We start from the raw sequence: 22,323 nt of genomic DNA, 5'->3' as shown, positions 1-22,323 counted from the left end.
CGCCCGGTGTACACGCGTAGTATTTCGAAGCGTTATAATAAGCCCAAGCCTCTGTGAAGAGCGCGCTTATTTACTTTTGGCCTCGGAGATTGGAGTCTTTGAATCAGAAAGTCGTTTTTGTTGAATTATAATTGTTATTATAAAAACAAATAGTTGTTAGTCAATTATCTTTACAACTCTTGGTCACTTCTGATTGGTGAGAGTATATAATCCGCAAACAGACTTCTTGTAAAACTACAAAACCGATAACCTCGACAGCATCACAATATATCCTTACTAACAACGTTCGATTATTTTATTTCAACGATATCCCATCGCCATAAAAAATATATTAAATAATCTAATTAGTTCTTTTAAATATAAAATATAATAAAAAAGTCATTGGATTTTACAGTTTTAGTCACTTGTGAATTATAGGCGTGTCCTTTACAACGGTCACCGAAACCCAGCGCTGGTAATCATGGTCTCTAATGGCGGTTTATTATTATTTATTAAAACAGTTTTCAGGGTACCGTAATCTATAGATTCTGTATGTAGGTATGTAACATTCCTACTTATTTTCATACAAACTATAAAAATAAGTAGGAATGTTACATACCTACATACAGATGTGGGCCAGGGTAGAAATAGAGATCGCTAAATTTCCATCTTATGGCCCATCTTATGGCTATGGAACCCTTTCATGTGCGAGTCCAACACGCTTTTGGCCAGTTTTTTAAAAACGCTATGAATTGAATTTTTTTTTATTGTTTAGCTTTATCATACAGTGTGTTATTTGCGAGTCAGTTGCCTATCTATAACCACATCATCAGTCTATCACTAAGTATACGTATGTATAATAGACTTGATTAAACCTTTGGTGTTGTAACGAAAATATTATATTCTACGTGATTTTTACACAAGTGAAATTAATGTACAACAAATCACAATCGCTGTTACAATAACAGAAGCGACAGACACTCGATCAGTCATCAGTCACGCCCGTCCGCGTTTCCTTGCGATGTGTTTTATGCCGAACAAGAGATACAATTCATCGCTCACAAAAATTGGGCACATGAAACTAAGTTATGTTTTAAACTCGCGTTGTTCGGTACAAACCCGCATGAGTAACATAAGCTGATTAGCATAAACTACTTATATACTTAGCTGGATTATAATTACGACAAGAATTCATACTAATCCGACATTCACTGTGACAGTCTTTAAATAATAATATATTATAATAAATAAGTATCGAACAAACCGAACCTTTTCTACTCTACTCGTTAGCAAAACTATATCGCAATAATACGAGCATGCCTGCAGCCACATGATCAGATTGGAAAGCCTCGGTAAATGGGAATTTGTTTTACCAATCACGGTAAACTGTTTTTGTTCTGATTTTGATTTATATTGACAGTAATAAAGTAAATGTCACCAAACAGCTTTTATCCCGAGAAATGTTTCAATTCACGAAATTACTGGCAAATCGATATTTTCACATGAAATGTTCGTGCGGACGAAGTACCAGCACAGCTCTGACAGTGAATTTTATAGCTCATCAATATGGCCGCCACCACCTCCCGTATCAGAACTTTGATGACATCATAACCGTTGCCTCAGAATTTTATCATGTTGTCTGAAAAAGAGTTTAGATTGAAAACGATGATAACATAATCGTCATCAGCACAGGCTTGGGGTGTATGGCGGCGCTGTCGGCTGCTGGAACCTGCTGAGTGTGAAAAGTGCCAGGCGACTCATCCCGTCGCGTCAGCGCGGACAGATGAGGCGCTCATGAAGATGGATTTCTGGACATTTCTCTCGACGTATCGCCGACAACTTTGTAATTTGCAGAATAACTTACACTGACATATTATAAGTATTGCGTGAGTCAATATAATCATACACAAAATATAGTTATTTTTAAGATTAATAAGATATTCTTAATAACATTTACAAATACCCTCCCTACTTGTTATTAATTTTATAATAATAAGGAGTCAGGTACAATCTTAATAACAGTTATAAAAATGTTTATAGCAGGATTAGTAACGTCTAAAATGTGTTAATATTCGACATAAAACTAAAATCTGTCCGCTCAGTTGTAAGCACTTCGCCGTCTTATCATCAAAGATAGTAATTAATGCTTTACAAGCGACGTTAACAATCTCAAATTGTAGAGTAGATTTTTATTATTAAACATCCGTTGCACATTTATCATAGCACAAACTATGTTATGTGTTTTAATTAAATTTTAAATTTGTTTGCTAATATATAATTTCCATACGTCTCGCATGTTAATTAAATCCAAACAAAACACTTAAGATAATTATAAAATGTACCGATAATATGAGGATGTACAAACACTTACCGGTTATTAAGAATTACTGTAGAAGTAGATAAAAAAACACTCAACTGTATTTATTTCACTCAAAATAATATATGACCTCTCCACACTTCACTGAAAGCCGGCACAGATAACGAAATAAATTTAAATGTATTCGAGTTTAGTTCGAATGGCGGGAAAGCGAGCTCGTGCGTGCGTCCACAGTTTTTCAGGCAAACTGAAGGGAGACGCGCCGAGCGGGCATCTCCGGGCGCTACGCTCATGCGCGCTCATTTGGCGAATTTTCTTCGGACTTTCGTATTTACATTGAAAACAAATATTTGAATAATATATTTAAATAATGTCAATGCGCTATTCTCATCACTGACTAGAAGAACCGAATGCGGAATAAATTTTAAATGTAGTAACTAGAACGAAAGGAACTTAATAGAACGTCTATAATGTAACGTACGTAACACTTAAATTAGAGATAATATAATGTTATGTCACATGGTAAACAAAAGATAATTAATTGTAATTAAAATAAATAGACATAACAATAATCACGCTGAGTTTCTCACTTTGAGGAAATACTTACGTACTAAATATTCTAAAAAACGATATACACCCAAAAGCTATTCAAACGGTAGTACGACTACTATAACTAGTGTCATCACAAAGTAGGTACGTAGGGTTGCGCGCGAGTGACTTCGACAAAGGGTCGCATAATATTTGTTATTTTCTTTAAACTACGCTCAAATATCTCCTGTCACTGGGGAGCGCATTTGACTACCAATGCGACCTCTTCTGTAATGTAGTGCTTGAATATACTAAACGAACGTTGGTCAATATTCATGTCTCTCTCTTCTGAACAAAGTTCTGCTATTCACTAATCTCTTCACTTATAATTGCAATTTATCAATAAATAAATCTTTAGATGCAACTAAAATACTGCACCGTAATACATATAGTGTACTAAAATGACTTCTATAAGAGGCGCCAACGTTAAATATATTTCAATGAGGCCTCATTCTAACAGTTCCTTCTACATTATTTAATGAATAAAATATGTCATTTTTATTGAGTAGAAGAAATTATCAAAATGCATCATAAACATCAATCTCAAATAACTTTATTCAATATAGAAGTATTACACTTTCTTATTGGTGGTCAATTGAAACAGTACCACCGGTTCGGAAAAGAAAATACCCTGAGAAGAACCGGCGAAAGAAACTCAGCGGGTATTTTTTCATCTTAAAATGTAAACATAAGCAATAGTGGCCCAACTTTAGATATTTAAATGATTATATTGTGTTTTTTTTTTAAATGCCTTTCTATGAGGGCATCGGCAAAGTCATGTTTAAATTATTCAACTACTGCATCCGCTTAGCGGATACATCCTTCCAGGGACAAGCTGATACATAATGATACCCCGCAGACAATTATAAAATTGGCAAGCAATGTTTAATGCATACAATTTTAAACTCACCTTCTAATCGATATATATATATGTCATTCATATATGTTTATCATATTAGCTGACATACCGCGACTGATTTCGGTGACCAATCGCAAGGCAGACCGCAGACCGTAGCGTAGACCTTAATGACGGCCTTAATATTAATTTACATATATTTGATGTGTTAAAAAGTTTAATAATAATAATAGCTCGTAAAATATATAGACAATAAACATCAATAATCGCAGACCTGTCAGAAGTTTCTTCAGTGTTAAACAGACACTATGCGTCCAAACGCCCTCACAGACGCACTACAATCTCTTATTCCACATTGTACGCAAAACTCCGTCGCACCTATCTTCACACTTAGCTTTGGCCCGCGTACCCTGACCGTGACCCTCGGACCGTGGAAGCGTAATGTCTCACGTCTCCTAATTCAGGCGGCCATGGGGAGGGCTGTAGACGGAGTGACCTCGTGCTGCCGTACGCATTAGACAGGAATGCGGGGAGCGAGATCACCTTCACCTTTTGAGGAAAGCTCCACCGATTCTCAAGCGGAGCATTGCACTTTAGCATCCTCTTATGCTTTATATCGACACACAGCCTCTCCGATTCGTTTTTAGAACGGCCAACACTGTGGTGTTATTGAGTAGGAATGCCACATAACCCAGTTTTGCGGCGCGGCGGGCGGCGACTAGTATTTAATATTATTGTATTAATTAACGGTTGCGTTACTTATATATCTATACTAGAATACCCTTTTCACTTTAGAAACCTCTGACTCTAATAAAATCGCGTAGTAATTGAATTACTTACTCTTTAGGCGCTTAGCAACTGCACTTGATTGATTTTTTTTATAATATTCTTAGGTGGTGGTGGTCATAGGCCACCTTATGGTAAGTGGTCACATATGAACCATCCCCTACAGCACCATATGTGATGAGTGGATGGCACCTACAAAGACAATCTTTTACAATCCTTAACACCGAGTCCCAGAGGTTGATTTGTATCGCATTGTTTTACTGATGTGTACATTTTAAAGTTTTAAATTTTTCGAAGTGCTATGCAGATTTTAGTTAATCTAGGAAATGATCTAAAACAAATTAAAATGAAATTTCAGGCACCTCAGTAATGAAGTGCCTGAAATGTAATTTTTCAACGTAAACTATCACGTTTGCGTTAATGGACATTTATATGGAGGCACGTGAGTCGTGCCCAACTCCGGTGTATAATTAACGAAACTCGGCCTCTCCTCCGTGCAAACCAACACAAGCAGCAAAGTTTGCGCGAAAGACACGTTCGTCCCGACAGCCGCGTTAACGAGCTCTGCGCCGCAAGTTTTTTTACGTGAGCGTTGGGTATTCACAGAGGATTCGAATATCCCTTGGAAACTTTTCCATTTCCCGGGATACAGTATATTATAAATAATACTAACATTCCTATCATTACTTGTAATACTATTTATTGTTATTACGTGGTGAAATCATTCACGAGTAGTTGGTACCGCCACCACATCAGCGAAGCATAACATTCAACAGTGTAAGCAAGAGAATGTGAAGTATTCATTTATTTTACGATTTATAAGCTCGTTGATCTTCAACATTCCATTCTTCTTCATAATTGCAAAAAACTAGCTTTTTTATGTGTCAGGATCATTAATTCAAATTTTCACAATACATTATAAAATATGTTTCGTCCCGGGACATAAAAGCTATCACTTACCTTCGTTGGAACCTTTTACACTCAAATGTAATATGCATTAGGCACATCCCAAACTATAAATACTTATTCTGGCGATCGCGCGATATTTTAAAGCCTCTATTACGTTTCCCGTCCCACCCCGGTGTTCGCTTCTCCCCCACTTGTATCTCTCATCAATTTATATCTGCTGAAACATATGAATTCCTACTTTTACGTACTTTATATTAATTTCAACATTTATATGTCTTCGTTTCGTTTGCCGAACTTTCTAGGCCATCGAGCAGCAAATACGTGTATAACTACATTTTCGCTTCGGAAGTTTATCTTATACCTATATTAATACAATGAAATCATTATGAATGATTACTATGTAGGTATATACTGTAATGTTAACATCAGGGTATATCTACATCTTGGGACGTATAGAACATCTCATTGTGATGATCGGGTTTCAAGTTCAGTGAACCTAGCGTTGGATATTCGCATTAGCGTGACACTGAGACGACACGGGACCGTGCAACTGTAATTGTCCCGGCAGGAAGTGTCGACATTGTATTCATACAGTGATTACTTGATATATATTAAAGAAACTGGTTACATCTTGTTTTATAAAACAAATAATTTGTTAGGATATTTCAATGTTTCTATAATTTCACTAGAGACGATGTGTGGTAGCTATCTGACGGTAAGTGATATCGGCGCGGTCGCGGCACGTGCCGTAAGTACGTGTCATAATATTATATCGCTACGGTCGCCTACTTTGTAGATACGGCAACCCTTAGATATCTTATAAAATTGAATATTTTTTCGGTTCTGTTTGTCTATTCGTTTGTTGCCGCCGATCTCGGAAACGGCTTTATCGATTTGGGTACGGTTTTAACCGACACACTGTAATAACCTTGGAATAATATCTAATATTGTTCTATTAAAATCGTATCACAAATAAAAAATAAATGTCAAAATAAAAAAATCTAATCCAAAGATTAGATTAATTATAATAAAAAAAACTGTATGTTACACACTACTTAACTTGGTTAATATCGGTTTAACTTTGATTGTATGCCTCTTTGGATAGGTAGATGGGCTTTCTTTGTTATTATTATCTTTGTTAAAAACTTCGCTTCCAATTAGTATAAACTTACAAGATAAGAGCACCACGATGACAGCAGTTACCTGCTAACTGTCGTCGTGCTACTTTTTTCTCTCGTCTTGTATCTTTTGTATGTCGGTATATATATAATTATGATCTATTATGTAAATGTAAAAATATCATGGAATACATTTGTTAGTAAATGATTTAGATTTTATTCCTACTACAGGTTACTCAATTTTACTACAAGCGACACGAATTTAGGTTTGGTAGTTAATTTTAATTAATAGTCTTATCAGTATCTACTTACTAATTAAAAACATGCCTCTCAACAAATCATCCCCTCTATACAAGTAGTATCAACAGCCCATGTTCATCCGCTGCTGGATATAGGCCTCTCCAACTGCACGCCACTGTGATCGTTCTTCGGCTCCTATAATTGAGTGACTGGATAATGCTAAGGAATGATATCTCTTTTTTGTTTTAAACATAAATTTATGTTATTTTAAAATATATCTGCGATTTGTTCCAGGGCGCAATGTTTTATATGTCTCAACAGAGTTGTGGAGCGGAACGGGTTGATTGTATTAACTATCCAGCTTTTGAAACAGTACTGAAGACATGTCTGCTGCTGTGCTGATAATATTGATTTAAAAGTCATCGCAGACCTTAGAAATTGAAGCCTACCAAAGCTATTAGAAGGTATTCCGTATGATATTGAAAGCAATCTATTTGCTAGGAGATAGACGCAGAGCTTAGCAGGCTGTGTCGATACCTCGGATCCCTCTCATTACACAAACTTTTCGTTTACTTTTAAGCAATTCCAGTATCCAGTGCGCGCGGCCAGCTTTATGTGACCGTCACGTGTCAGCAATTCCAACAAAATATACGCCTTAATCCGCGACGGCACTGCGTGTTATATCGTTTACCGAGAAACATTGTGATTGCAACAACGACCTTTTTAAATTTCCTTACCATCCATACCATCAGGTATATAGACAAAAACATGACAGCTTTTTACTAGATCCTGTTCTATTCAGCTATCGTTTCCACTTTAATACCTATAAATCTATTTTTTTTTTAATTAATTTGAATTGCTACACCGATTTTTATTAAACATAGTTAAGAACAATCTCCAATAAGTCATGAATCAAACAAAAAAAGATGTACAAAGTCGGTTAAGCCATTCAAGAACTACAAAAGTACGACAGAAGAGAGATAAATACATAATTAATCATAGTCAATCATATAATTGTTGAGGCAGGCGAAAGTCACACGAACGGAGTCGCGGCGTGCGGCATGGTATGTGTTGACAAATGTGGACTTTTTACGAAACCATGTTGAAGCCACAACCAATCGAAAAATTATTGCTCCAAATATAGCAATAATTATAACTACGTTATATAATCGTAAATCGACTTTTAAGTAGTATAGTATTTTTCGTTTCATTTTACTTAAGAGTCTAAAAAATATAATAATAATAGCTATAATCGATCTCAGTAAATAAACTTTGCAAAAGAGCTATGGCATCACATCACATTCACAAAATTTGATTACAGACAGTAAGAAATTCTGCCCCATATCGCGCCCTATATAAGTGTAAGCCGTTCCATCACTAGATAGTATAAAACAAAGTCGCTTTCACTGTCCCTATATCCCGATATCTTTAAAACTTCGCAATAGCTTTTGATGCGGTTTTTTTAATAGATAGTGTGATTCAAGGTTCCCCTTGTACATAATTCATTAACAATATAGTAAAGAAACAAGAATAATTTTAGAGGTTTGCAATGTGAAATCGTAAATAAACAAATTCTGTAGTATATTTAGTATGAGTATAGCACTCAGTCGACGACGGGACGGGTCGCTAGTAAAAGTATAAACAAACTGACGATACGAGTATTTTCGTCAGTGAAAAAAAATTATGAAATGTGATATAAGCTAAAATATAAGTATGTAGAAATATTATTTCATTGTATAAAAAATAAGTAATAATTTTTAGTCTGTAATCGGATAGGCAAAAACTGTCATTTCAGTATCATCTGGCACTTTAAAAACAACTTTTCTGACGTTTTAATGCTAATATTTAAAAGCCCTTTTTAAACACAGTACTATACCCTATTACAAACCCATTTGTATACTGGATTTATAGTTGAATTACGTGGATTGATGTTGAAGCACAATATTTGGCGAAAAAAATTAAATTAACTTCATATCATTTTAGTACTATTTCTCATTGTGAGACATTCGGTTTTACGAGACGTCGCGCGCCAACTGGTGCGGTTGAATAGCACTTTTCAAATACTTTCACAATGTTTTGGGAAAATAACAGAACGCAACGGTAGTGGCGACCCAACTTTCAGTATATATGTATTATCTATGGACCCAACCATCGCGTCGTATACACTCCATCAGTTTTTCGTTGAAATAAAAAAAGGACGTAGCGAATATTAAAATAACTTATTACCTTCGTCAAAAGAATGGCTGTCAAATGCAAAAATAATAAATTGTTTCAAATAGGTTCCCAGTTCCAAAGATTAGCGTTCCAATAAAATACTCCAAAGCTTGTAACTCGTAATGGGCAAAAGTAAAACGGAACCTTGCTCTAGAGACAAGTTTGTGGATTTCTAAACTAAAATCGTAACTGATTGAAATCTGTACTTGGAAGATATATAAATATATGAGACAACATCACATACATTACTCTGATCCCAATGTAAGTAGCTAAAGCACTTGTGTTATGAAAAATCAGAAGTAACGACGGCACCACAAACAACCAGACCCAAGACAACATAGAAAACTAATAATAATCTACATCGACTCGGCCGGGAATCGAACTCGGGACCTCAGAGTGGCGTACTCATGAAAAAATAATATTTGACAAAAATGATTACTGGGCGTATTTATTAAAACAATAGATCACATGAATATGATTTATCGGGTTCCGTAGCCAAATTGCACAAAAACGGAACCCTAAATAGATTAATTTTAGCGATTCCCCATATTCAAAGCCATTTTTAACAAACTTATACCTACGTGTAATTAATAGAGGGCTTTAAAAATGGTATTGAGGTTTAATATATTTTTTTTAAACTGAATAGCCTGCGCGAGAGACACTCCCGGTGTTAAAATATGTGCAACTAAACTCCCCTCTAACTTAACTAAGAGAATGATAAATATATGTGATGTACATTACCATACATTCAATCAACTCAATTATAAAAAAGCATTTAATTTCATAAACATAAATCTTATATGGAAGTATGGAAGAAAACATGCCGCGCCGACCCCAAGTGCATTGGGCAGGAGGATGATAAGGGTGATGAAACGTAAACCTTATGCATTAACTGTGAACCATTACTTTATAATAACAAAATTTGTAAAAGGTGAGAGGTGCCTAAATATTAAAAAAATACGCTATTATTAAAACCGACCATGTCTTATGTTTTCTTACAAGGGGGTGGGAAGTACTTTCGATAGTTCTGACGTAAGATCAAAAATATGCGCAGAGTTCAAATTATTTGAAATAGAGCGGGAAACCGCGCCGTTGTCCAGGTTTGCTGTACCTTTAAAACCTTTGAAATTACAAATAAGCATTTTAAAAAAATGTTAATTTGAAAAACAAACATTATAATAAACCAAATATTTATTCATTTTTTCCTTTAAATTCTTACGTAATAAATATTATACAGGGATTCGGCCTATTCTTATTTTTTCTTATTATAAGGGAAAGCGGTCCAGAACTTGTCAAAATGGTCTCGTAACTTGTACTTCAAATTTTATCAAAAAAAAAATAACCACATAACACCATGAAATATCCCTACTTGTGAGGCTTAGTCACAAGAACGGAATCGCGAGCACAGCTAGTGAACCGTAGACAAAATGTATATACAGCAGTAGCTATATATATACATATATATACATTCCCTCTATTTTGAATTCAGACAGTAACTACTTAGTTATCGTATTGATTCGAGTTAGGTTGCGGATTATATATCCAAACAACAACAGCCTGTAAATTCCCACGGCTGGACTAAAGGTCTCCTCTCCGTTTGAGGACAAGATTTGGAACATTTTCCACCTCGCTGTTCCAATGCGAGTTGGTGGAATACACATGTGGCAGAATTTCAGTGAAATTTGTCACATGCAGGTTTCCTCACGATGTTTTCCTTCACCACTGAGCACGAGATGAATTATTAAGACAAATTAAGCACATGAATCATCGGTGCCTGCCTGGGTTTGAATCCGTAATCATCGGTTAAGATACACGCGTTCAAACCAATGGGCCATCTCGACTCTCAATTTATGATTATATATCCATTTATCGCAAACATACTTAATGTAAATTTAACACTTACATGGTTCGCTTATGAATACCATTAGCAAAACTGGTTACTGGACCAAACCAACCCCAAGGGAAGCACTAGCTTTGACAAACATAAACAACAGTCTCATTGATAGTTCTCCTTTTTTGAAGACAGTTTTTTGAGGACGGACAAAATGTACAAATAAATATGTACAAGTCTCCTCACAGCGTATCCACATCATGGCCATAAAAACAAATTTGTATTGATGGAAAATATATATTTAAAATAAACACTACAGGTAGTAAAAGACCAATATCCATTTGAAACATATAAATTTAATATGGTTTCTATAAACATTACCTATTGTATAATTTATAAACCGAAATCTTACACTGAACATAATGGGAATAATATCTCCGTAGACGATTATTTGTGACTATAATAATAATATGTATTATGGGGTATCGGTACAAAAAAACTTTCAGATGGTGTTTGTCTGTTTATTAAAAAGTTATCTTTGCTGATTAAAAACCGGCGAATGGACCGGTCGGAACCGGCCGCGACGGGCTATCGAGGAGGCCGGAGCTACCCCCGACCTCTAGACGTGCGGAGTATGGCGACTACTCGATGACCGTTTGTTCCTCTTTGATAAAGAATTCTATAACTTCCTCCACAGTGTTCGTCGGGTCCGTGTCGAGACCGTCCGTGTCTACATCTGCAACGGAAACGACGCCATTAGTGACCACACGCATACACACACTCCCACACACACACTCCCACTCAAACTCAAATATCTTTATTCAATATAGAAGCATTACACTTTCTTATTGATGGTCAATTGAAACACTACCACCGGTTCGGAAAGAAAATACCCTGACCTGAGAAGAACCGGCGAAAGAAACTCAGCGGGTTTTTTTTTTGTTTGTCTTATGTATTATATAAATAAACAATTTAATATGAGATGAAATAGCCAGGAGGCGATCGTATCATTCCCAAGGTGTGCTATCGATCATAAACTCATAAACTCACACACACACCCACACGCGCACACTCCCACACACACACTCCCACACGCGCACACTCCCACACACACACACCCACACACACTCACACACACACTCTCCCACACACACACACGCACACTCCCACACGCGCGCGCGCTTACAGTTCCGCAGCTCGAGGCGGCGCGGCTTCTGCTCGGCCCACTCGCGCGCCTTCAGCTCGCGGTACTCCACGTACTTCTTCATCTGCTCCGTGCGCTTCGCCACCAGCTCCTGCGACGCCAAACATCATATATTACAAAACGCCCGACACGCACAGCGCGATGCGTTAAATTATAAAAAACCCCGCGTTAAGATACATTGTGTGCCCACAATGTATCTTAGAGGAACTGAACCGAGTATAAAAAAAAAATCAAAATCAAAGTATACTTTATTCAAGTGGGCTTTTACAAGCACTTTTGAATCGTCATTTAACAATTAAGTGAAGCTACCAGCTATAACGGAGTATAATATATTGCATGTATTTCAATGTTTATAAAATAAAAAGATAAACGAAGGTAGTGATCACAACTTATGAATCAATCACAAACAAACTGACGCGACCCACAAAGCAAACCAAACTCGTGTGGAGTCTCACCTTGGAGGCCTTGCTGCTGCGCATGCGGTCCTTGGACTCGAACTGCGAGTAGTACTTCTTGAGGTTCTTCTTAATCTCCTTCTGCTGTTTCTCCGACAGCAGAGTGGGCGGCCGCGGTCGCCACAGGAACTGGGCGAAGCCTTCCTTCATCACTCTGCAATTCGCAAGAGGTCATTAAGTCAGACTTGAATTCATATTTAATTTATTTACATAACATTTTTATGTTGAAATTTAAAGTATCTGTGATTCGTCTTTACTTGACGAAATAAGACTTACTCATAAAGTTGTCTTAAATTTTCGCGATTACACATTGAAATAAAACAAGCTATAACGGATTTGAGTCGCGTATATTAATTATTTTTAACATCCCGACGTTTCGAGCACTTTACAGTGTTCGTGGTGGTAGACTCAGGTAGGTCAGCGATTCAAATCCGTTATAGCTTGTTTTATTTCAAGACTTACTCAGTCTGACAAGTAAACAAATTTATAAAAGTTTTTATAAAAATGAAACCTTTACCTTCGAATGATCTTGCCCTGGAAGGACCATAGATAGTATCCGCAGTCCATCTTGCACTTGAGTGACGACACTCCGGTCACGACGTAGCGACCTGTTGGATCCCACTCTATGCCCGATACCTACAACAACAAAGTCATGCTTCATTATACTTGTAATAAGCCAAATGTGTTACAGTAAATAATTCATATACTATGTTACAAATATTTGTCTATAACACAAAAATAATAAAGAGTTAATGTTATGAAGTCTAGACTTTAATTAAAAATACCTCAGAAAGAAAACAGTTTAAGATTTTGTTAATCTACATTAAATAATCAAAAAAACTGAAGTGTAAATTATGTTTTGGGACTTATTACAACATTCATTAATATTTTATAAATAATAAGACGCTCATAAATTATACCTGATAATGGTCAGATATGTTCATGATGGTAAAGTCATTGGTGTCCACAAAGGCCAATGCTCCGCCAGTGAGCCCAAGGTTGGCTAACACAATGAACTGGCCCATCGGAGACCAGAATAGATGATTAAATGTTCTGTCTAGCTTCTTCAACAGTGTTGGAGCTTGACCGGTGTTCACTTGGTAGAAACTAATACAATTATTTGCAGCGTCGCCGTGGATAATAGAGAACTTGGAGCCAATTGGTTCCCAAGCAAAAGCTTGTATCGGCTCCTTTATTTCAACAGAGTCGACGGGAATCTCTTTTTCTCTCATATGGAATATTTCAAAGTTGTAGTACATTCCTGAGTATTTAATTTCATTCTTGTCTTTCTTTACTTTGGAGTAACGGTCTACTTTGACACAGAGATAATCACCACTCTTCTGCCAATGTATTTTGCAGTCAGCTACAGAGAAAAGATTTTTAGAACGTATTTCAGTGCGATTGGGGAGTTCTAGAAGAGTTACACGCGCAGGCACGTCCTTGTCTTCAGCGACCCAGTACGCTAGGACATTGTCAGTTGGTGACCAACAGAAGTCTCTGGAAAAGGTAAAATTGTTGAAGTATTTTTAAATTATTATTTAAAATAAAAAATAAAGTTCAAATTAATTGAAAATATTATTAATTAGAATCTTCTACTATTGTTATAAAATGAACTCAAGAGATGTTTTACTCACCTAATACCAGGTATTTTAATTGATTTCTTATCTAGCAGACCAAAACTGGGGGTCTCATAAACTGAAAGCATGTCAGCACCCAATCGAGCAAAGAAACGATCATCCTTACTCCAGCGGAATATTGGCCATGTGACATATTCCTCGGGTGGAGGGAATGAACGCTTTTCCTGTCCTGTTCTGTTGGATAAAAATGAAAATCATTGCATTTTAATTAAAAATTTTCATCAATTCATATTATAAATAAATAAAATATATTCCAATTGAATTATGATATATAAACTGTTGAATGCCAAAAATGCAGGAACTCCATAACAACTTTATTATTAAAGTACCAAAGGTTTAACTTTGCAGTTGTCAGAAAGCATCTTAATTATGTCACAAACATTATCTCTAAATGTATATGCTTGTTTCAATACAGACTTACTTTTTTTTAGAAAACATGTTTGAGAATAATTATATTATCAAAGCTGTAAGGTTAAATGTATTTACCTAATATCCCAAATGATGAGTTTCTTATCGTCTCCTCTGTCACTGTTTGGTGAAAAGGTGACAATATAGTTCTCACATGGTGAGAATGATATAAATCTTGCCTCGGGATGGTAGAACTTTTGAAACTGACTGAACTTGGGGCCAGCCCATAAGGCCACTCCTCGCCAATGGAATGTAGCCAAATATGTACCAAGTGGTGACCATACTGCATATGTTTCCGTCCAGTTCTGAAACCACACACATACATTTCATCATCAATCATTCAAAATATCATGTCTACACAAATTAGAAAATATTTAACAAATCTACAAATTATCTGCTATCATTATACAATATTATATGTTAACTGAATGTGTGCAAGTATACCTAGCTGTTGCTTACTCATTTACTTAATTTAGACAAATAGCAGTGGAGTATCTTATGTACACACAAACAAGTAAATAACAATATCCACACTACAATTTAATAAAAATTAAATTTTGTTTAACTATTAAAATAAATTATTAAAATACCAGAAATCTTATTAAATGCCTTCTTAAAAATCAGAATCAAAGAGGGCTTTTTCAAGCACTTTCGAATCATCATATAACAATTAAGTGAAGCTACCACCGGTTCGGAAAGTAGATTCTACCGAGAAGAACCGGTAAAAGTACAGTCATGTTAGTTAATACAATTATTTAAATTAATATTTTTTATGAGCTATAGGTATTAAGTTTGTTCTAATGGAATTTCTAGTATTTGACCAACTCTACATATAAACTAGTAGTAGAATATTACCGGTCTCTCCTGTAACACTACAGGCTCTGGTAAGGTGTTCTGCCACACTTGTAGTGCTACCCCAGTACCAATGCCCACAAGGAACTGGTCATATGCGTCAGGGTCCATGAGATACCATTGCAGGTCTGACTGCACTTTGAATGGCTGAGGTGCTGGAGGCTCCCATTCTTTCGGAATATCTGAATACCTAGATGTGTTTGCAACATTAACATCTGTATCAACTTGTGTTGGAGTTGTTTAATGATTACACTAATGACATGCATTTTACCATTATTACTAAAGATAACGATTACAAGCCGACACCAAACAACGAAATGTTATCATTACTCATCACTTATTCACTCATCACTGTTTTGTTTAAAAGCATACTATGTTATGATATTTTATGTTTAAATCATTCTCTGATTTTAAGGGCATCATGTTATTAGTTCGAATTTAGTTACTATGATATAAAATACGAACACAATTAATTGATACTCACTTTTTAAAATCGGTGAAAAGGTTCACCAAAAACGTATGTTGTTTATCTAATTTACAATTATTAGTGGCTTGTACAGCTTCCGCGGCATTTTGAGGATTGCTGTATTCTAGGAAAATGTAACCCGTTGTGACTCCGGTTTCGGTGGTTGGATAATACTCGTTGACGATTTTCCCGAACTTGCTAAAGATCTTATTAATTACGCTCTGGAGTTTTTCCAGGCGCTCGGGCCCGACTTGGGGGCAACCGTCGACGATTATCACATTTTCATAACCGTCGGACTCCTTCGGCTTCTGTTCCAAGAGGTCTGCCAACAGTTCTGCAACGTCAAAGTGAGGTTATGAAGTTTATTCAAGTCACCATTTTCAGTACACCATTAGAAGCCAATCGCTTGAACGCCATATAGAAGTTAACATCACCATTTCACATTACTTTGAAAACATAAAAAACACGAAAGAAATGCTTAAAGTAGTAGGTGACGCATATGGCCGGACCAACCTCGCAATAGTAGATTTACCTACCCTCATCAGTTATGTCATCTACGAATCCTTCGGGATCCTCAAAATTGGGCTCTTCGTCAAAATTCTGTTCCTCATTATCACTTTGAGGTGTTTGATTCACTTTCTCGTCGCCTTTTTTCTTTGCCATTTTGACGTTATAACGTGTGTTACCGGAAGACACGCCATTAGTGAACTAAATCCATAGATTATACGAGCGACACAAACTTAAAATTGTTATCAAAATGGCCTCCTTTCACCTGCGTTCAAATTAACTAACTACAATATAACAACATTAAGTAACCTATCAAATATACATTTTAATGACTTCAATTAATTAAATTGTGTATACATTTTATTAAATATAATAAAATATCTCAATCAATTTAAAACAGCATTTAAAAATAAAACTATTTGAGCCATAGACAAAAATAATGTCAATTATGTTAGTATGATGAATCTGTGTCTTGTTTTGCACTTCCAAATAGGTGGCATTTTTTAGAACAATTAGACTAAATAAAATTTAGTTTATTTAAATAAGAAGAAGATGGACGTACGTTGTCTGTTATTTATGTCAGTCATAAAATTATAAATTTCGTTAAAGGTTCAAACCAGAATTTTAAAACGAGTAGTTTGCGTGAATCGTGAAAGAATGATTCTAAGAGTCATAACAATGTCTGTCAGTCAGTTAGACCAGTTGATAACTTCCTTAATATTTATATGATATAGAATTGTTTTTACTATCTATTGTTCGATTCAATTATAATGTAATACTTTATATTAAATATGATATGAATTATCATTATATTTTTATTACACACGAGTATCTGTCACTTTGTCTATTAAACAATATATTTTTCATCTGGTAGCATGATGCATGAAGTATACGAGTATCTACTATCTGTCACTGATGCTCGTAATGGCGGGAAAATTGATTCTGGTCTATATATTTTTAAAAGTAGTAAAATAAATTATTATTTAAAATTATTATCAAGTTATGTACGAATAATTTATAAATATTATTTTATTATTGAGTCAAGACTAAGTCCTTACACTATACAGTACAAACAAGTATTATTATTACATACGTAATACTATCTACGTAATGGGCCTTGTAATAAGTCCATAATCCTAATTATTTATTCTTAAAATTATCAAATACAAAAAATATGAACAGCCCTAAAATTTGCTTTCGTTGAATAAATCAGTGGTGCTTTGCTATTGGACTATTTATTACGATTTACACCTGAGAAAAGAAACGATTAAAAATTTCAATAGATGAAGTAAACGAACGAAGTTTTCTTGTGATCGTAGTATGAATATAATTCCAAAAAATTTAACATGTTCTCTAGAAAAATGTTCTAAGAATAAGCTGTGGTTTCGAAGGGCGCGAACTAGAAAATCGATCTGTTAAAAGAACATTAAAGAAAACAGCATTTACAGCGGTGACGGTAGCGTGTAACGCGTCGTTTTATTATGCAATATTAATTCCGTTGGCGCTGACCCAACGAGTGTTGAAGTTTAGCTTGTTATATGCCCTGTATACCTTTAATGTTCATACGAGTAAAAAGTCATCATCGAGGAAACTTTCCTCTTGGATGCCGTGCATATAGAAATGTGGTGACCATTATCTCGTCTATTAAAAGTGTATATTCAATTCACTCTATAACCGAACAGCTGTAGGTATTATCAGTAGTAGCTGGCCCACCCAAAGATTAGCGAATCACTAAATTATAACAAATACAGCTAACTGAATCATATGAACATTCTAACTATTTTTAACTCTAGATGTATAAATTAGTGAGCACCACTGAAAACTTAAAGTACCTGCTACGTGTAGGTTCAAATAGTCCTTATACTTTATATCTTCATTTGGTTGAAGATCGTTCTAGAGTCTTAACAGACCTGTAGATGCTAATTTTATTTGTTAACTCTTCGATAGTTTCGAGAAGTCTTTGAGGCCCTTCACGTCTTTCTGCACTTGTAAAGGTAAAGGGTTTTTCCCCTATAAGCTCACTTCGTACTCACACATTTTCATTTAATCACAGAGTACCTACTCCCGTTACACTATAATCATGAAATTTGGTAAAAATATATATCTTGTGGCACAGCTATAGAATTTTTTTAAATTGGTTGTTACATCAGTGTCTGTTTGTCTATCTGTCTGGTGGTTCGGCACCCTCGGTGCGCGTCTGAGTCGTAGGTTCTTGGTAGTTGGCGTTTTGTTTATGACTGATGATAGATGATCTAGAATCAAAACGACTCGATTGAAGTTTGTCTCTCAATTAACACTCACTAATAATTCCAAAATCGCGATTCAAAAGTATTTGCTTGGGTGGTGGCGATGATCTCGTCAACCCCAAATCGCAATAAATATTTTACTTTGAAAAAAAAAAGTTATTTAAAGTAATAATTTCCCGCGACAAAATTATATGTAGGCAAGACGTTTAATTAAAATGATCGAGGATGAAACCGCAGTAAACAGCTATCAAAGCATATTTTGGTTTTTCTTTAGTGCTTTATGTGCCCGTAAGTACCTATTATGAAGAATATATACTTTGAATGCATCCCAGTATAATAGAAGCGTTATTAATAGGAACGTTGCTGGGTCAGCGAACATGAAAATCGAGGTCGCTTGCAGGCTGCATACAAAAGTTAACTATAGGTTATTGGCTCCGTGATAATAGCGTTATATACATAGGTGTGCTTTGCGTGACGGCCAATCGTTTTCAAGTCGCAAAAATAATATGTTTGTTGCTCAGGTAAGCTATTGTTTTTGACAAAAACACCCGATTTAACTCCCTCCCCTCCGGGTATTCTACTCAGCATCGGGATATTTTATAAGATCTTAGTGTTATTCAATGTTAAGCAGCACTGGTTTGGAATAAAAGTTCTATTGAGATGAACCGATTTGTTGTTTCGTGGGTATCAAATGTATATGTAAATTTATAAAAACGTTGAATTCTCCGAGCTTCCGTGTAAACAGTACTTTAAAAGCAATTACACAATTAACAGTCTTATCAGTAGAACGCGGAAATTTAAACATCGTTATCAGAACGCTTACGAACCTAGAAATTTCGTTCAACAATGAGCTTACGTCCCACTTTCTACGATACCCGGCGGCCCGCGGGTCGCGTCTCGACGGTGTTCACAGACAGACGCGTTCGCCACGCTCGCACCGCTAGTTCAACGAACGTCTTACCCGTGCGCGGGAAGGTAGCATCGTGGTCAACGCTATTATTGTGATTTAGAGCTATATACAGTTGTAAATTTCATCTCATATAATTTGCACCAAATTCGCAAACAGATTTAGTTGATATTGTTTATATATTGTTGCTATAGTAATACTGTTTAAATTTTCCCTAAGCGACTTGTTCTATAAACAATTTCATGTCATTTATAAAGAATAGACTCGTAGTAAAAAATATTCTCACGATAATCTTCCATTTCACGGCAAATACACGACGGAAAATAGATCGAACTAGCGAGCGGTTCGCGTCATTTTCTTGTCCTCACGAGATGGTGGTACCTGCTGTGAGAGACCGCAATGAAATACAACACTGAGCTTAAAAAGGTTACCTGCATTTGTTTCTATTTTCATTTAATTTTAATGAACACACGCGACTTAAATGGTATGAGTCTTTTATTATGAAGTATGAGCGAGAGAGAAATATTGGTGGTTGTAATCGGACCTGCGTCTTACAACTAGCCTGCTTCAGTAATTATTAATATTAGAGGTTTGAGTGATGTTTACCAGAAACAGACTAGAGTAGAGTAGACTGTTCACTGCCAGAACCAAAAGTTCTGGCAGTGAACAGCAGACTGCAGAGTTTGAGTCGTCATTGCAGACCCCGTTAATGCCTGTCTTTCTCTTTTGGAGATATTACTTGATAATTATCTTACGATAATTACCTATGAGAGGTAATGGAATAAAATACACAAATATTACATAAATGAAACGTAGCAAATCTTAACTCTTGTAAAAATCAGCTTCGTTAGTTTCACTACTAATTATAAGGCTTAAGTTAATAACACTTGAGTGCATTAATACTCATCGGTTACATGAATCGTGCAAGCTCGACAAAAATGAAGGCGGTGTTAAGTTACAGAAATGCTGATACATACATATTTCATAGTACGATAAATGTATGTAAGAAATATCGTCTCGCTATTCTCAGCGGCTCCAGTGTTGGTGTACATTAACAGCTGAGTCTATTGATTACATCATTAGCCATTATTTTCCTCAAGGGACCGTGATGTCATCTAATGCGTGACTATTGAAACACCCACGATCTGGTACGGAGGCTTACTATATTACGCTGGTTAAGAGAGAAGTCGGCAGCCAATGAAATGCAACTTCTTGCTTCATCATCCTCACTATCATCACTTGTTTGCCTTCGGTCATTTACTGAAGTGTATTTTATAATACAAACTGAACTTGGTGTCAACTTGCCAAGCAGTGCATTGTCCATTACTATACTTTTGTTGGTTGCTTTGCTGCTAACGAAGTGCTATCGTGGTGTTAAGTATATGATGGTCTGAGATACTATGCTGAAAACTACATGGTTCTACAGTAAATGACATCATGTACGCAAATAATTATATGTTATTTTTCGATATAACGACATATATTAAATATAAATTGGTAATATTTGCATAACTCGTACAATGAATGTCATGTGATTTGCATCACTAACACGAGAAGTGTGGTTTACTTAAACTTTCGTAAAACTATAAGATAAACCGGTTGAGATTTACAACAGCAACTTACTATACTATCCAAATTTGATATTCATTTTTATTATAGAAGTGTATCTTTGTATTTTAATTTATATACATGACTCAGCATAACTGTTTAATTCGATAAATATAAGTAAATATTTAAAAAAATGGAAATAAATATTGCAATAATATGTATGAAATAATGTAAAAACGAGTAGCAAAGTGTAATAATTTACATACATCATATGTAAATGTTATTCCATTCGCGATAGCATCACAGCGAGATTTCATTCTCCGACAAGTCAATACAATAAGTATGTCAAAAAGTTGTAATAGTTAAGAATGTCCAAACTCAACACGCGATAGGGCTCTCGTTGCAGCCGCCGGTACCGCAATAATGTGTTTTCATTCATTATTATGTCAGCGTCGATTCATTTTTTGTTAACGTTCGAATTTGTAGTACAAGAGACACGGCCACATGTACGTACAAAGCCTGTTTCATTTTCTTTGAGGCCAGCTAAGCCCAGTCCGTTCGCTATATCGCAGTGGGGACGCCGCGTTTCCCGCTACTTCTTTGCCACAGATTACTAAATCTATTGCACATTGTAGTCCCGCGAATAAGGTATTTGTGATGTTGTTTTTTTATGTGAAGTGTCTGAATACTGTTTTTAAATTTACGTTAAGTTCATTTTGTGAAATATAATAAAACTACTAATGTTAGAATTTGTGACGTATTTGATTTTGCTCGAGAAAAATCACTAGTTTCTTTCACGTTAGTAGTAATTATTAATCTAGTTTCTATTCAAGATTTATTATGACACACATAATGATATTATGGAAGAAAAAATATAATAAATTAATCAGTAAAAAGTAAAGTTTTTCAATAGTGAACAATTTTTGATATATTTTGCTAACAATGATGGAAAATGTGTGTAAAAGGAATTAATAACTGTTTATCGGTTAAAAACAAGTGTAGCCTTAGAGCAATTGAACAGCTGTGTTCACATATAAAAATATTTTCATCGATCCAAATACTGTTTTGCGTTACAATTTGTTAAAATATAGAGTTTAATAAAGCCTTCTTAGTCTCACATCGACGAGGTCCAGAGGCGATGTTGTGCGCGGAGCTGATTTAAAACTCTTTCTATCACTGTGATTTATTTTACGCGCTTACACGTTACTCTTAAATTGTAATAAAAAGTACAAATAAAGTTTTCGCGAAATTTAAA

General features: G+C 35.5%; 2 protein-coding genes across 2 annotated transcripts in view; both read right to left on the bottom strand.

Annotated features, from left to right (window-relative positions):
- Positions 1–2,525, bottom strand: part of LOC124530076 — a 267,561-nt gene extending 265,036 nt beyond the window's left edge. The window contains exon 1 of the mRNA XM_047104065.1: positions 2,351–2,525. The gene's annotated coding sequence lies outside the window, so the exon portion shown is untranslated. The remainder of the gene's footprint in view (positions 1–2,350) is intronic.
- An 8,649-nt stretch (positions 2,526–11,174) lies between these two features.
- LOC124529710 (eukaryotic translation initiation factor 3 subunit B) lies at positions 11,175–16,583 on the bottom strand. Its single transcript, XM_047103588.1, has 10 exons — positions 16,397–16,583; positions 15,879–16,194; positions 15,398–15,584; positions 14,621–14,847; positions 14,132–14,308; positions 13,418–13,994; positions 13,015–13,133; positions 12,498–12,651; positions 12,025–12,133; positions 11,175–11,574 (listed from the first exon to the last, which is right to left on the bottom strand). The coding sequence occupies exons 1-10, from the start codon at positions 16,521–16,523 to the stop codon at positions 11,480–11,482; spliced, it is 2,088 nt and encodes a 695-aa protein (XP_046959544.1). The 5' UTR covers positions 16,524–16,583; the 3' UTR covers positions 11,175–11,479.
- Between the last annotated feature and the right edge of the window lie 5,740 nt (positions 16,584–22,323).

This window comes from Vanessa cardui, chromosome 5 (assembly GCF_905220365.1).
Source record: "Vanessa cardui chromosome 5, ilVanCard2.1, whole genome shotgun sequence".
In the NCBI taxonomy this organism is placed as follows: domain Eukaryota; kingdom Metazoa; phylum Arthropoda; class Insecta; order Lepidoptera; family Nymphalidae; genus Vanessa; species Vanessa cardui.
The sequence above is the reverse complement of the archived record's forward strand: the minus strand, read 5'-3'. Positions and strand labels throughout refer to the sequence as shown.

Bases quoted from the DNA above. Each gene is read 5' to 3' on its own strand.
- LOC124529710 (XM_047103588.1), bottom strand. From the start codon at position 16,523: ATGGCAAAGAAAAAAGGCGACGAGAAAGTGAATCAAACACCTCAAAGT. The intron at 13,995-14,131 runs GTGAGTAAAACA...TACCTTTTCCAG, and splicing joins ATTAAAATACCTGGTATTAG to AGACTTCTGTTGGTCACCAA. The intron at 12,652-13,014 runs GTAAAGGTTTCA...TGCGAATTGCAG, and splicing joins CAGGGCAAGATCATTCGAAG to AGTGATGAAGGAAGGCTTCG.